We start from the raw sequence: 14,335 nt of genomic DNA on the forward strand, positions 1-14,335 counted from the left end.
CTCCAGGACCTTGAAATGCTTCTTATGAAGCCACTCCTTCATTACCCGGGCGGTGTGTTTGGGATCATTGTCATGCTGAAAGATCCAGCCACGTTTCATCTTCAATGCCCTTGCTGATGGAAAGAGGTTTTCATTCAAAATCTCACGATACATGGCTCCATTCTTTCCTCTACACAGATCAGTCGTCTTGGTCCCTTTGCAGATAAACAGCCGCAAACCACCCCCATGCTTCACAGTAGGTATTGTGTTCTTTGAAAGCAACTCAGCATTATTTCTCCTCCAAACACAACAAGTAGAATTTTTACCCCAATTGTTTTGGTTTCATCTGGCTTTCTCCCAATCCTCTTCTGGATCATCCTGCGCCGGTCAGAAAAGGATCCTGCTGTAGAAAGTAATATTAAATACATTCTAACAACAGCGATCCTCTCTAGCAAACTTCAGACAGGCCTGGACAAGTACTGGCATAAGCATGGGACACGTCTGGCCTGGCGGCGTAGTGTGTTACTGATGGTAGCCTTAGTTATTTTGGTCCCAGCTCTCTGCAGGTCATTCAGTAGGTGTGTGGTTCTGAGACTTTTGCTCACCGTTCTTGTGATCATTTTGACCCCACGGGGTGAGATCTTGCGTGGAGCCCCACATTGAGGGAGATTATCAGTGGTCTTATATGTCTTCTAATTGCTCCCACAGTTGATTTCTTCACACCACGCTGCTTAACTATTGCAGATTTAGTCTTCCCAGCCTGGTGCAGGTCTACAATTTTGTTTCTGGTGTCCTTTGACAGCTCTTTGGTCTTGGCCGTAGTGGAGTGTGACTGTTTGAGGTTGTGGACAGGTGTCTTTTATACTGATAACGAGTTCAAACAGGTGCCATTAATGCAGGTAACGAGTGGAGGACAGAGGAGCATCTTACAGAAGCAGTTACAGGTCTGTGAGAGCCAGAAATCTTGCTTGTTTGTAGGTGACCAAATACTTATTTTCCACCATAACTTGCAATTAAATTCTTTAAAAATCAGACAATGTGATTTTTCTGGATTTAGTTTTTTCTCATTTTGTCTTTCATAGTTGAGGTATAGCTATGATAAAACTTACAGGCCTCTCTCATCTTTGCACAATTGGTGGCTGACTAAATACTGTACCAAGGAATAAAAACCACTGATTGTCAACTTTTTGCTTTTCCTAATCTGGTCAGCTATGTACTGTAGAAGTCACAATGATTTTGCTGCGAACTTAAACTCTTTTATTAAAACAACATTTGATTGTTTCGCAGATGGATTTTCTGTCAATACAAGCAAAACTAGTGCTGAGCAGAAAATGTCAACATCATATTTTGTTGATTGGACACAGACTGAAATGTTTGGATGGTTGCCGAGTTAGTACAAGATACAACGTTAGTTACATCATTAGCAGTAAGCAGTTACATAAAATTAATCACTGCAAACATTCCAGCCTATGGAGCATGGCTGATTTCACATCGACAGCTTTTTCAAACAAAATGGTAGAAAATGTGTGTTTCACAATAAAATAAGAAAGAAACTTTCTCCCTGAAAAGCATGAGAGCATGGTTTGCATGTTGTTTTTGCAAATCAATTATCACCCATTGGACTTATAACCAAGGTGTACAAAAGAGCTTCACGTCACCTCTAAATGTAGATGAACTACAGCAGCAGGAGACCACCCAGCGTGGTCTCCTGCTGCTGTACCTTCTTACTGCACACGTCCTTAAAGGCGGTATTTATGTGAGCCCGAAGCTGCAGACTGCTCTCACACTCCCTTTCAGACTTGTTTTAACTATGGATCTGTAGGTCAGTGAAACAGGATATCATTAATATGGTCATCCCAAGCACGCAGCTGTGGTTGTGAATGCAAAAGCGCCACGCACCTGTTGTTTAGACCATCTGATTGTAAATGACAGCCAATCAAAAGAAAGCAGGCTAAAAGGAAGAAGAGCTTTGGGTGCCTAGAAAAGCGCTATGTAAATGCAATCCATTATTATTATTATTAAGAGTTGTAGCAGATAAAGTCTAAGAACATGGAGTTGGAAATGAGCATAATAGACTTTATAGAAATGTATCAATACCTGTGAAAGGAACGTTGTTATTAGTAAAGTGTCAAATGCAATGGAAAGAAAAATACAAGATTCAAAAGAAGAAAAGTATGAGAGATTTAAAAAAAATAATAATTGTGATGTGCAGTAGGGAGTTATTAATATAAAGAATTGTGTGCAGTATATAGTGTGCTATATTAGATGTGTGGGGTCTTGCAGGAATGATTAGCTCGTGCTCTTCAGTCCTTCCTTTAAGCAGCAGAGAGTCCAGAGGGAGATTGGTATGAGGACTTACTGAGACATGTAGTAAAGACAAAAACAACAAATAATTCACTGAAACTGAGCAGTGGCAGCAGCAACAACAAATGTGGTGAGAGTGCCGTCTAACCCGGGGCCATCGGGGGAGAAGTTAGCTATTTGGGTCACTGTCACGGCCGAGCCATACATGTAATTAGACTTGGGAAACTTCTCTCTCCGCACATGGAAGTTTTTTCTGGGAAACGGGCTAGGCTGCAAACAGGAAGTTGACATCTAAATAAAGTGCCCCCTCCTGCCCCGCGCAGGAAGCTTGCTCGGCCCTTTTTAAACAGTTACACAGACGGGAACCTTCGAAAGGGAAGCTTTAAATAGGCGAAGCCGCGGCCCGGCTCGGCCCAGCTCAGCACCGCAGCGGTCTGGGCCCCGGCAGCAAGGGACCATCTTAACAGTGACTGTCGCTGCCATTTTTACCCCGGTGAGGTCAGGCCTGTCCTGGGAGTCCACTCTGGCCACCAGTGTGATAAGTCATCGGGCTTGGTAGGCTGTGGTTTACACAGTCCATACTTTGGTGTCCAAGTTAGTCCACTTTAGGTCTGCAGGGTCAGTTGAGTTTATTGACCAGTCACGTGGTCAGAAACGGGCTGTCTAAGCCTTTCATCTTTGCCGCATTTATTATTGTATGATTTTCATGTTGCACATAGTTTTAATTCACGTGCAGCATTTTTGTTTCATCGCAGTCTCCTGCTGTTTTTCCTCTTACAGACCAGCTTCATGCATCATTTTCTCTTCCTTCAGTGACATCAGGGCTCGTGGCTGAAGTTTACAGTGACTGGCATATTTCTGGTTCATGTGTGGGTCTGAGTCTGTGTTAGTTTAGATGTTGTGTCTAACCCTACATCCCCTAAGGGGCTGTTGGGATGTTTTTTTTCTCTTTTTACACGGGGTATTTTCTTTCTTCCTTCTTTTTTTTTTTTATATATATATTTTTTTGTTTGTGCTTTGGGTCCTCGCCACCCCTCCCTGTGCCCTCCATGCCACCCCTGACTAAGTCGGGGCCTGGCTGCCTCTGTGGTGGCGGTGATACCACAGCCTTAATGACAGGGCCGTGGAGCTCTGCGTCCGCCTCGCCCTGCCGCCTCACCTGCAACACACTCGCCAGTTTGCACACTGCTGCAGAAACAGCACTGACTTGTGTGTGTGTGTGTGTGTATAGTTAGAATAATGCTGCTAACACTATTACTAACTGGATGGTTTTACTGACAGTGGCCATTATGTGGATGTCTCAGCATCCTTATTTGAACACACTTGTCACGCTACTGACATGCCGCTCTCACACTTGACGAGCAGAGTGCTCCCTGGCTGAAAACTAAGTGGTGTCTCTAAAACAAGAGTGCAGCCAGTGTTGCAGCTTTGCCAAGCAGAGGAAAGTCTAAAGTGGGATTAGGTAATGTAGCGAAGAACCATCTTTTGTACACCATGCTGCTTTTTTCCTTCAGCTGGAAGCTGAGAGGCTAAATGACCAAGCTGGTTATCCAAGTGGTTCATTTTACCACCATTCAATGAGCCACGAGTGGAATTGTGTCATTTTCAAGGGTGGAGTGTGGTGGGTGGGTAATTGTTTTGAAATTGTATTGAGTTTATTGGATGTATTTAGACATAATTGCTCGACTTTAAAGGCTGATTCATGCGCTGACAAAGACAAAGTCCACTGTGGTGGATCCACTCAGATCTAAATGCGTCATTGTTTCAATGAAAGATAAAACGTAGCACACTAGAACTAACATGACACCGTCACTGTGGGAACCTCCAACTACAGCGAGCCACTTGGTGAATCTGTTTGCAGTAAGTTGACCACCAGCTTTTTTTTTCCTTTTCAATAAATGTGTTTTCTGTGTCTTTCAGATATGCAACAACTCTTTAAGTTACGCTTTGACATCCGACTCATCAGTTAATTCCACTCTCAGATGTCAAATCTTCAAACTGTTCATCCAGTTTTGAGTAATATGAATGCGTTTGAAGCAGACTTGAATCAACGTGACGTTACATATTTTTACAAGTACATCAAAATATCCTGCAAGTACATTTTTCCTTTCAAGTACTAAAATGAATACAAAAGCGCTCAAATTGCAAGTATTATAATGAATAGAACCTGCTCCTGTGAAATCCATGGTTACTTTGCATTTCTTCTGTTGGTGCTGTATGTTGTTAAAGCCTTCCATAGACAGACATGTAGCCAAAGATGAAAGCAACACATCTACAAGTCGGAATATTCTGGATAATGTCACAACATCCCACATTGACACAACAGTTGTTTTGGTTACCAAAGTGTAACAACCCTGCTTCCAGGTCTTTTCCATATAGACCTGTGATTAAAAGCTAGCGCTGCTACTGTATGATTGTTGAACATGAAGGCAAATCTTGGCCCTGCAGGCCTCCAGTTGAGAAAACAGGATCTGCTGCACTAGCTCGTGGCCTGGCCCTGTTAAGGTTGCATCACTGGGTGCATATAGCATGACTTATGTCATTTTGACCCTTTGAAACTGGCATAATTGACTTCATTTGGAGAGTGCAGCAGGAGGAAAGTTATGTGAACACACACAGCCACACAGTTCACCTCTTACAGTTCAGCTGCTGATCTCCTTTCTTTCTCTCTCTCTGTGTTGCAGGTGGAGGGGGTAGGCCTGTACTTCCGTCAGCAGCTCCTGCAGTCCCGTCATCGTGGCGCCTTCGAACTGGCTTATGTGGGCTTTGTACGCCTCACAGACATGTTGTGCAGGTGCGTATGTGTCTGTGTTCACATTCAGCATAAAGGGACTGAAAGGTGATACTGTTGGACGGCCATGGGCATTAGCTTCCATCACGACAGTGAGTGTCCCTGTGCCTTGTAATTAGCAGTAGGCAAGCACACTCAGTAATGTTCTTCAGATATAATCCACTCTAAATAAATCAAGGCTGGATAATTGGATTTATTTCTAATCTGGTGCCCTCTGGATGGCCAGCAGAAAGGCATGGGTGTGAAAGAACTGAACTGCTGGTGACAGAGAAAACCCACGCTGGCACAGGGCGAACATGCAAGCCTCTGACGATCTCATTAAAAGAAACATGCAGCTCCTTTAAAGTGGAGTCAGACTGTTAAATACCCTTTAATGGTCAAACACATTAAATCATGGACAGCATGAAAATCTTGGAGACATCTGTGATGTTTTGGGGTGTATGAGTGCCCGTCCATCCGTCCATTTTCTTTGGGTTACCTAATCAAGCCTATCCCAGCTGGTGTAGGGTGAGAGGCGGGTCACGACCCTGGACAGGTCGCCACTCTGTCACATCTGTAGCCAATTTAGAATCATCAGTTAACCTAACCCTGCTAAACTGCATGTCCCCATTTGTGCACACGGTGTGGGTAGTCTGTAGACGTGTAAAGGCACCAGGGACATGGATAGGTTTTTGAGCAAAGTACGCTGCAATCCAGACAGCGTCAGGGAAGTCTTTGCTCATTTCAGCGAAACGTTCTGCACGTAACAAAACTGCAGGAACAGATTCAGTCCCTTATGAAACAGAAAATATGATAAAGGAGGTCCTGAAGTCCTACATCAAACAAAAACATCTCAGCTTCAGCTTGCAAATTCTTGAAATGGTAACTACAACTTATAGACTGAAAGATTAATCGATCTCAGACAAAAACCGAAAAGTGAAACTCATAGCTCATAACATTTTCAAAATTTTCTTTGAAAACCAGCATTTTGCAAAACACTTCTTTGCAGTATGAGAAAAGAAAATGACAGTTTTCCTGCGCTTAAATTGCTCAGTGAAGAGCGATAGGCTGGTTTGGCCTCAGTGCCAGTGCGCTGCCAGGGCCAGCGTTAAACTTGGCTGGAGTGACACATGACGCCAAAGTCCTCATCACCTGTGCTATTCCTAGAAATAATCTCTCTATTATTCTCCCGAGGAGGAAGAAAATATTTGTTTTAATTCTAAACGACATGAAAGAATTTCTCACTTTCATGTACCTCCCAGTTTTCCTCAATGGTGGGTTGTGGAAAACGTCTTTAGCCCTGCGGCAGGTCAACAGCCGCAAAACCGTCACAGCAGTGTTGACTTTGAACCACCCAGTGCTGAGCAGTTAAAACAAAACTCACTTGTTTTGTTCTTGTGTAGAAACCAGGCGCTCTGTGCGTTGTGTAACATTTTAGCGGTCGTGTGTAGGAGTACCGGGGAGTGTGTGCGTCCTGCCGCTGGCTTGTGTGGATGCGAGTGTGTGTTTCCATGAGGGAAAGAGCAATGTGTGGATGGTATGCAGGCCGTGTGCTGGGTTATGGGGTGTTGATTGCGGGGTGCTTAACCGCAGCCTTTTGATGCTCTGCCTCGGGATCTGGCTTCGGTGTGTTCCACTGTGTTTGCACTCTTTCACTCTGTCTCTTTGTCTCTCTCTCCATTCTTCTCAGTTTTCTTTCATTCACTCTTTCCGTTTAGCTTCACTTTCTCCTTTCTGTTTCTTTTTGACTAAATTCTTTGGTTATACAAGTGAATTTCTATCTGCAGTTGTTTATAGCTGTGGTTTCCATTTTTGTGCTGAGACATGCCCCCAGCAGTGCTGTCAGATGAACTCATTTACCCCTTAATCAACACCACCGTTCGTGCAAAAGGCACAAATAAACGAGTCCCATAAAAAGCTGTGTTTGTAACAGAAGTGGAGAAACTTAATGTTGTTCTACTAATAACAGCGTAATTTTGCGGTAAAACAAATATAGTTAATGTCAGTTCATGTCGAACGTCATGTCTTAATAGTCATGTCTTTCAGTAGCTTTCTTTCCAAGCTCCTCAGACAGTCTTGAGACCATCTCTCATAATAATATTTGCAGCCCTTTATTGAAGGGCCATATAGATGCATGGAAATACAGTATATAAGGCAAAAACACAGTTATAACAAGCTTGGCATACCTGAACTCTCTTAGGCAAACTTTCTTGTCATTTCTGTAAGAAGTCTTCAGGAGTAGTGCTGCAGGCTTTTTGAAGGACATCCAAAGCTCTTCTTTGGACGTTGGCTGCCCTTTGGCCCATTCTCTGTAAAGATGGTCCCACACATGTTGAGGGGAGAGGCCAGTGCTTAATTGGTTTTGGTTGTTGGTGTGTTTGGTGTGTTTGTTTGGGATCACTGTCACTGAAATTGAAAGGTGGAAGAAAGTTTTCTTCTCTGATGAGAAAAAATGTAACCTTATTGGTCCTGATGGTTTCCAACGTTGCTGACACGACAAGCAAATCCCACCCGAGATTTTTCTACGCGTCACAGTGGAGGCGGCGCCACAATGGTCTGGGGTGCTTTTTCCTTCAGGAGGTGCAGGGGCGTCAAACGGCCACTGGCTCTGTCCAGATGTTGCAGAGAGCGTCCCTCGTGATTTATTATATGATTTATTTATTTTTTTTGCCATTTGTCACGTTGTCTTAAACTTTTGATTGGGAATGTATTTCTCACTTATACAATTTTATTGCACCAATTTTATTTTGCATTTGAGCTATTTATCTATTACTGACAAAGCCACTCACGCTAACACTTGTGACCATTTTCCTCCTTTTAGCTGTTTTCACCATTAACATTTTTTGAGATATTATTGGAACATTTATTCATTGCTTTTTTACTTTGTCAATAATTTAGCCAACTTTTCACCAGTGTGTATTTTGAGTTATATATATTTTAACATTTATTCAAAACCTTGTACTTTAACTGTTTATTGATTATTTGCAGCTACCTGCTTTTAAAAAGAAAGTATCTGTTAGCTTGCTGGCTCAGCTAGCCGGTTATTTTAGGAAACTGTTTCAGTGTCTGTGTTCACTCTTATTTGCAACAAGTGCTGTGTACTGCTCTGTTCAACATGTGGCTGTTTTTATGCATATTTTTTATATTGAGTACTTTAATACCAGCAGTATACTGGGAAGGAACATCTGGATACAAGTACTCTGAAAGAGAAAACTGGATTTCAGTACGCATTCACTGCATGATGATGTTTGTGCCCTCACTGTGAGGCTGGATTATGCATCAGTACTACATCTTTACTCTTTCCCACAAATGTCATTGTTTTAATTTGCCCACTCTGCTTATTTGGCTTTTGTCAAACAGCTGTTTGTTACAGAAGTAACAGATCAGTGTGTGTCCACCAGAGCTGCTTCATAGATGATCCGTTTGAAACAAAATCCCCAAAACCTACTGTGGGGTCTGTCTGATTGTCAGCGGGGTTTTTAACATGCGAGCATGTATCCAGGTTTGATGAGAGTGGCCTGTTTTGGTTTTGTGTATATGGAAAATGATGAGTATGACTTTACTCATGTGTGGACTACAGTGCACAGGGAAACTTAAAAGATTTCAGTCTTTGTTGCTTACGTCCATGCCATTGTTTTGTGTGTGTTTGTGTATAAGGAGTGGAAGTGAGGCCCTGCAGCAGCTTCCTGCTCGCTGGCTTTCTGAGGTTCTGGAAGAGGTCAAATCCAGCGACCCATCATCTAAGCTGTGCGCCACGCGACGAAGCGCTGGAATACCTTTCTACATCCAGGTGTGTAAGCAATATTTTTAAAGATATAAACAGAACAAATGGGCTAAAAGATGATGCAAAGGATGCTTGTAAGGTTTCAGATTTGTTGCTGGACTTGCTATTGACTCTAAGTGTTGGCAAGAGCCTAATGTTTAAATTTCCGACACTTCAGAAACCACAGGCTTGTCAGGAAACATCACATTCCTGTGACTTGGCTGCTGCAGAGTGTGCGGTAGAGTGGTGGTCATGTTGGTGGTCACACCAATTTCTTCATGAGTATAACTCTCAGGACACAGTGACCCTTTGTTGCAGCTGATTGCTTCATCTGATAAAACGTCCAGATTTAAAAAAAAAAAAAAATTTATTTTGCAAATAGAAATGTGTCACTGCCAACTGCAGCGGTCATCCCGAAGACGAAACGAGGACCATAAGCAGTAACCATTTGGTCAAAATTAGGGTTTGCAATAGAAACCTTGTGTGTTTTTGTTCCTGTTTACTCCCAAAAGTAGCGCAATAAGCAGTTCTTGGCATACCGGTGAAGCACTCGTGCTGGAAGAACACTCCGTTTCCTAATCTAGCCATCTTTTTTTTCCCCTCACGTACCACACACACACACACACACACACACACACACACACACGCGCGCGCACGCACTCTCTCTCTCTCTCTCTCTCTCTCTTGTCCCTCCCATCAGTAGTCCCACAAATTACTAACACTGTGTTAGTCTCTGACTCTTATTTAGTCTCAGCTCGCGTCTTCACTTCCTTTGATTCCTAATATCGAAACTAGACGTGACTGCGGGGATGTTATCAGCAGTCATTTTGAAGCGGCTTACTCTTCTTTTGTGGTTTTGGTCAGACAGCCGCGTCGGTGATGTCACTGACTCTCTTGTTTTCGTGTGTGTGAGGCACGTGCGCCTCGTAGCTTGATTGAACGGGATGCTTCACATTAGTCTTAGATTAATTTCAGTGTTTCAAAAGTCTTAACCGACTTTCTGAAATTGACTTTTAAGGGCTCTGACGTCTTCCTGATCCTGTTTCTTTTCTTTTTGTTTTTTAAGACTTTCTAAACATTATCTGTGATGAATAGTAGCATAACAGAAGAGCTTTAACAGGACAGAGCCTGACAAGTAGGCTGGGTGATTAAAACTGAGGATGAAGAGAGACGGAGAAGATAAGATGAAGGTGAATGAAGCAGAGGAAGTCTGGGAAGAAGAAGTTGCCACTTTGGCAGAACTCCAGACCACATTCCTAGACAGACATGGAGTCAGATCCGGGAAGGCTGGCTCATGCTGGTCCTGACTAGTTCATAGGAACCAGGCTAGCCCTCCTTTTCCTCTTGGCTTCCTCTGCTTCTAACCTCAGAGTTCATAAGAGCCAGATATGCCCCACCCCCACCCTCTCCATCTTATCCTTCAAGGTCTAAGTCTTTACCATAAGCCAGGTAGGTCAGACACATCTGGCTCGCATCAGCTCCAGCAGAGATGACTTCTTTCTCACACAACAAAGTGCCGTCACCTCCACACACACTCCTGCATTCCCATCTCCCACTCTGAGCTCATACAAATGATCTCGTTCAGTCAGCCTGTCAGAACAGACTAACTTATGGGATTTTATGAATGTATTTTTTGTTATTACCATATAAATGTGGCTCAGTTTAGCGGGCCACGATAAAACCGTGAAGCATAGACTATTTAGTAGATGGATGCAGTAGCTGCAAAGGGGCTATTTGCAGTGTACCAGCACTCCCACAGGATATCACACCTGATGTCATCATGTGATTGGTTCTTGAAAAGGCTCATCAGTAAAAACAGAAAATCATTATGGGCGAGGTCTTTAAAATAGGATATGTCTGTTGTTTTATTCTTGAACTAAAATGGCTTTGCAAGCCTCACAGTTCAAAAATAATCCTTATTTATCTCATGCGAGGTCTTTGTAGCACCTCACTTCATACTCACTTGGAAATAAAGCAGTTTTAGCTCCCTGTAAGTCGTCTGATTGGCTGCCCCTCACAAACAAAAGATGGGAACAGTAGCATTATCTGTTTTTTTTCTCCCCTTGCCCAGGCTCTGCTCTCCTCTGAGCCCAAGTCGTCCAGCTGCAGCCTGTTGAAGATGACCATGAGAGAGCTGATCGCTTTGGCCATGCCTTCTGCTGACAAGACCACTGACACCTCCACCGTGCCTCAGGTTTCGCCACCTAGCAGCTTCATTAATCATAATTCTAGTCAGATCTAGCCTCACAGATCAGGAAGTGAGATTTCCTGAACACAATTATTTGTAAAAGCACAAAGGGTCATTTTTACAATCGCCTTAATGTTTCTGACACTGTATTCAAGGTGGGATTTTGTCTGTGGCTCACAGGTCCATGCTCTGAACATCCTCAGAGCTCTGTACAGGGACACTCGTCTGGGGGAAAACATTGTTCCTTTCGTCTCAGAAGGGATGCAGGCTGCAGTGCTGGGCTTCACCTCTCCTGTCTGGGCAGTGAGTCTTTACTTCCTGTTTTTTTTACCTCGGTTTATTGTAATCTGAACATCACAACAAACCAACGTTTGGAGTGGATACTTGATCGGCGGTTACTCACTAACCCATGGTGATAATTAGCTTTTATAATTTCTCTCTCTTCGTATTCCAATTTCTTAACCTCCATTTGTTTTGTTTCCCAGGTGAGGAACTCCTCTACTCTTCTTTTCAGCACTCTGATCACAAGGATTTTTGGCGTGAAGAAAGGGAAGGACGAACACTCGAAAAAGAACAGGTTTGCTTCTCGTGCCTCTCTTGAACTCACCTACCGCGTTCAAGTTTCAAGCTGTGTGCATCAGTGCGTAAAAGGTCAAGAAAGTCACAAATACTAGTTTAAAAAAAGCTCTTGTTTAATAGTGAGCATTATTTGCCTTAAAACAAACAAACAAACAAACAAAAAAATCACATAATTCAACAGACATAAAATGAGAAATCTAAATCAAAATTTGCAGTTCAATGAATGTAATTAATCCATATTTGTACTACAACAACAGCAACAATCAAACACTCATTGCATGTTCTTAAAGCCGAGATAATAAAAAAGGCCCAGTTAAACACTGGTTATGTTACCATTTCACCACAAAGGGGTGCTGTTGTAACACCACCCAGGCTGAAGGGCAGTTTTTCACTCTGCTCAGGCTTCCTGACTGCAGGATGCAGGTTTTCCTCTGTTCCTGGAATATCAACAAGGAAATGACATGGGAAGCACAGAATAGGGGGAAGTCTTGCTTGGAAATGTAATCTGCAACTAAATTACTGTTACTGATATAAGATGAAAAGTAATTGAGTCTTCCCAGATGAGGTCAACAACATAACAAAGGCACTTTTTGCACCTCGGGGTGCTTTTATGTTTCTTACATAGAGAACAGAGTGGCTGATGATTAAAAACGGAGAGAATGGAATCACTAAATCTGAAACTTGTTTTATGAAACTTGAATTCTTAAAAATTTAAGAGCTCGATCACATTTTTCCTCTCAGCATTTTCTGAGTGTTCCAGCTGTTCTTCCTCTCCACAGTCACCAAGTGCTGATCATGTCTGTTCTTTCTTTAATATTGTAGGATCTAACTTATAAACCCATTTTTTGCTGTGAACTGCTCTAGAATAAATAAAACTAAGCAGAGCTGAAAGAAATCCTGGTTTCAGACCTGGCGTTTAAGAAGACTTTCTTTAAAAGCAGTAAGACGGTAATGTTTAGACTAGCAGTCCCAACAGCGCAGGTGATGAAGAGCTGTCAGATGCTGAGTGTTGGATACGATGATATATTTATGTGCTGATCTACAACCGTCACCCAGAATGGGTTTTGGCTTGTGTAAATGACAAATGTATCTGTTCGTTATTTTAGCTGGAAGGTTATCAGCTCTGCTGTCAGAGATTGTTTGAAAGATTGTGGATTGTTCCTGAGGTTTCAGAAAGAGTCTTAAATTCTAACAGGCTCCCAAAGCCTTGTCAAACCACCATCCAAGTGTTTGGAAACCTTGAAATTAAAAATTATAGCCTGTGCTTATCGAGTGTTCTTTCTAAGTATGTTTTATAATCTGTTGTTTGTAACTCGAGCGCAGCATAACTGGATAGTTGGTTTGCGATCTTCCATTTTGTCTCTGACTCTCACAGCGCGCACAGATACCTGCTAATAAGTGCTGCGTAACACAAACCTCTGAGGTTGTCCTGTACAGCTTGAACTGTCACGCAGATGGCCTCCCTCTAGAATACTTTGGTGTTCAGAGGAGTTCGTGAGGAGCTCTCTGGTTGCCCAGATCTTGGATGTGCTGCACACTCACGACCTTTGATTGCAAGGCAGTTGAACAGGTTGCCTGATAGGAGGCACAAGTCGAGGGGACTCGACTCCACTGGCTGCCAGCTCGATGCATTGCTGTAAAGCTGTACGGCTGCAGAATATCTGGCTGGTGTGAAGGTTGGTTTTCAACCTTTTCAGTGGTAATTACAGGGTGAAAGCTGATAAGACCACTCACTAATGATGGGAGCACTGCTAGGCTCTCTGCATCCCAGCTCCCACTTTGTTCTTTATGTGCTTTGTTTTTGTGAATAAAAACATTGTATGAAATCAGCCTGTCAGCACAAGAATATTAGCATGCTGTCAGAACCACAGAGCTGTTGGCCCGACTGTAGATTCTGCGTCTTGTTAAGCGTTACTTCACTGCCCTTACCCTAACCCTGCAGAGTGGCCTTGCACAGCTTGTAACCATAATATATAAATCCCTCACATGACTGATAGCTTATTTTCCTCCGGTGAAACTGATACAGGGATCCGTCTAATATTGCGAGCACATTAAAACAAACATGGTAATAATGTGCATGTACTGTTTGGCTGCCTGTGCGACACTTATGTTCAGCGTCTATATTCAGCTCAGAAGAGATTTGTTACTGCGTGTATAATCTGGGGTAAAGTTTCCCAGGGTTTTGGGTTGTGCTCAGTCTGGTTCCCTGTGCTGTGTTTCTACTGTCTGCCTCACTGAAGCCCGCTGAACGTTAACCAAGCCAACAATGCTGCACTTTATCTTGTCTGCTTTTACTTGTGTTTTCAGTCTGTTGTCGAGCCCTCTGCATAGCTCTCTGTTAGTCACTTCCTCCTTATCTGTTTATTCTCGTTATTAATGCAGGGAGTTATTTTTATGTGCCTGTGGGAGTGTGAGCGTGCTACAGTTAATAACAAATAATAAGTGATGGTGAAGAGAATTAGCTTTTGAACCCTGAATCTTTCATTTGACTTTCAGAGGTACATGTTTGTGTTTTAGTGTTCTTGGTCTCTGATTATTTTTCTCTTCTTGCAGCATGTTAGTCATAATACGCGCGGGTCACACTGGATGGAGCTGTGCGTGTGAGCACCAGAAAGCTGCGTCTCATTTATAATTGTGTCTCTGAGAATTTGAGTGTTTTCCAAAGTCTGGTCTGTGTTATTACCGTGATTTTATGGTTGTGAAGTGTGGCAGCAGAAAATGTATTGTGACAGCTTGTCCAGTCTAATATTCG

General features: G+C 42.9%; 1 protein-coding gene across 1 annotated transcript in view; it reads left to right on the forward strand.

The window, feature by feature from the left end:
• thada (THADA armadillo repeat containing) overlaps positions 1-14,335 on the forward strand; it is a 48,471-nt gene that overhangs the window by 17,432 nt on the left and 16,704 nt on the right. The window contains exons 21-25 of the mRNA XM_013911371.1: positions 4,968-5,077; positions 8,711-8,843; positions 10,888-11,010; positions 11,185-11,307; positions 11,490-11,581. Of these exons, the coding sequence (XP_013766825.1) occupies positions 4,968-5,077; positions 8,711-8,843; positions 10,888-11,010; positions 11,185-11,307; positions 11,490-11,581 (581 nt within the window). The remainder of the gene's footprint in view (positions 1-4,967; positions 5,078-8,710; positions 8,844-10,887; positions 11,011-11,184; positions 11,308-11,489; positions 11,582-14,335) is intronic.

The sequence above is a fragment of the Pundamilia nyererei genome, unplaced genomic scaffold (assembly GCF_000239375.1).
Source record: "Pundamilia nyererei isolate P.nyererei 1_Seehausen unplaced genomic scaffold, PunNye1.0 scaffold00062, whole genome shotgun sequence".
Lineage (NCBI taxonomy): Eukaryota > Metazoa > Chordata > Actinopteri > Cichliformes > Cichlidae > Pundamilia > Pundamilia nyererei.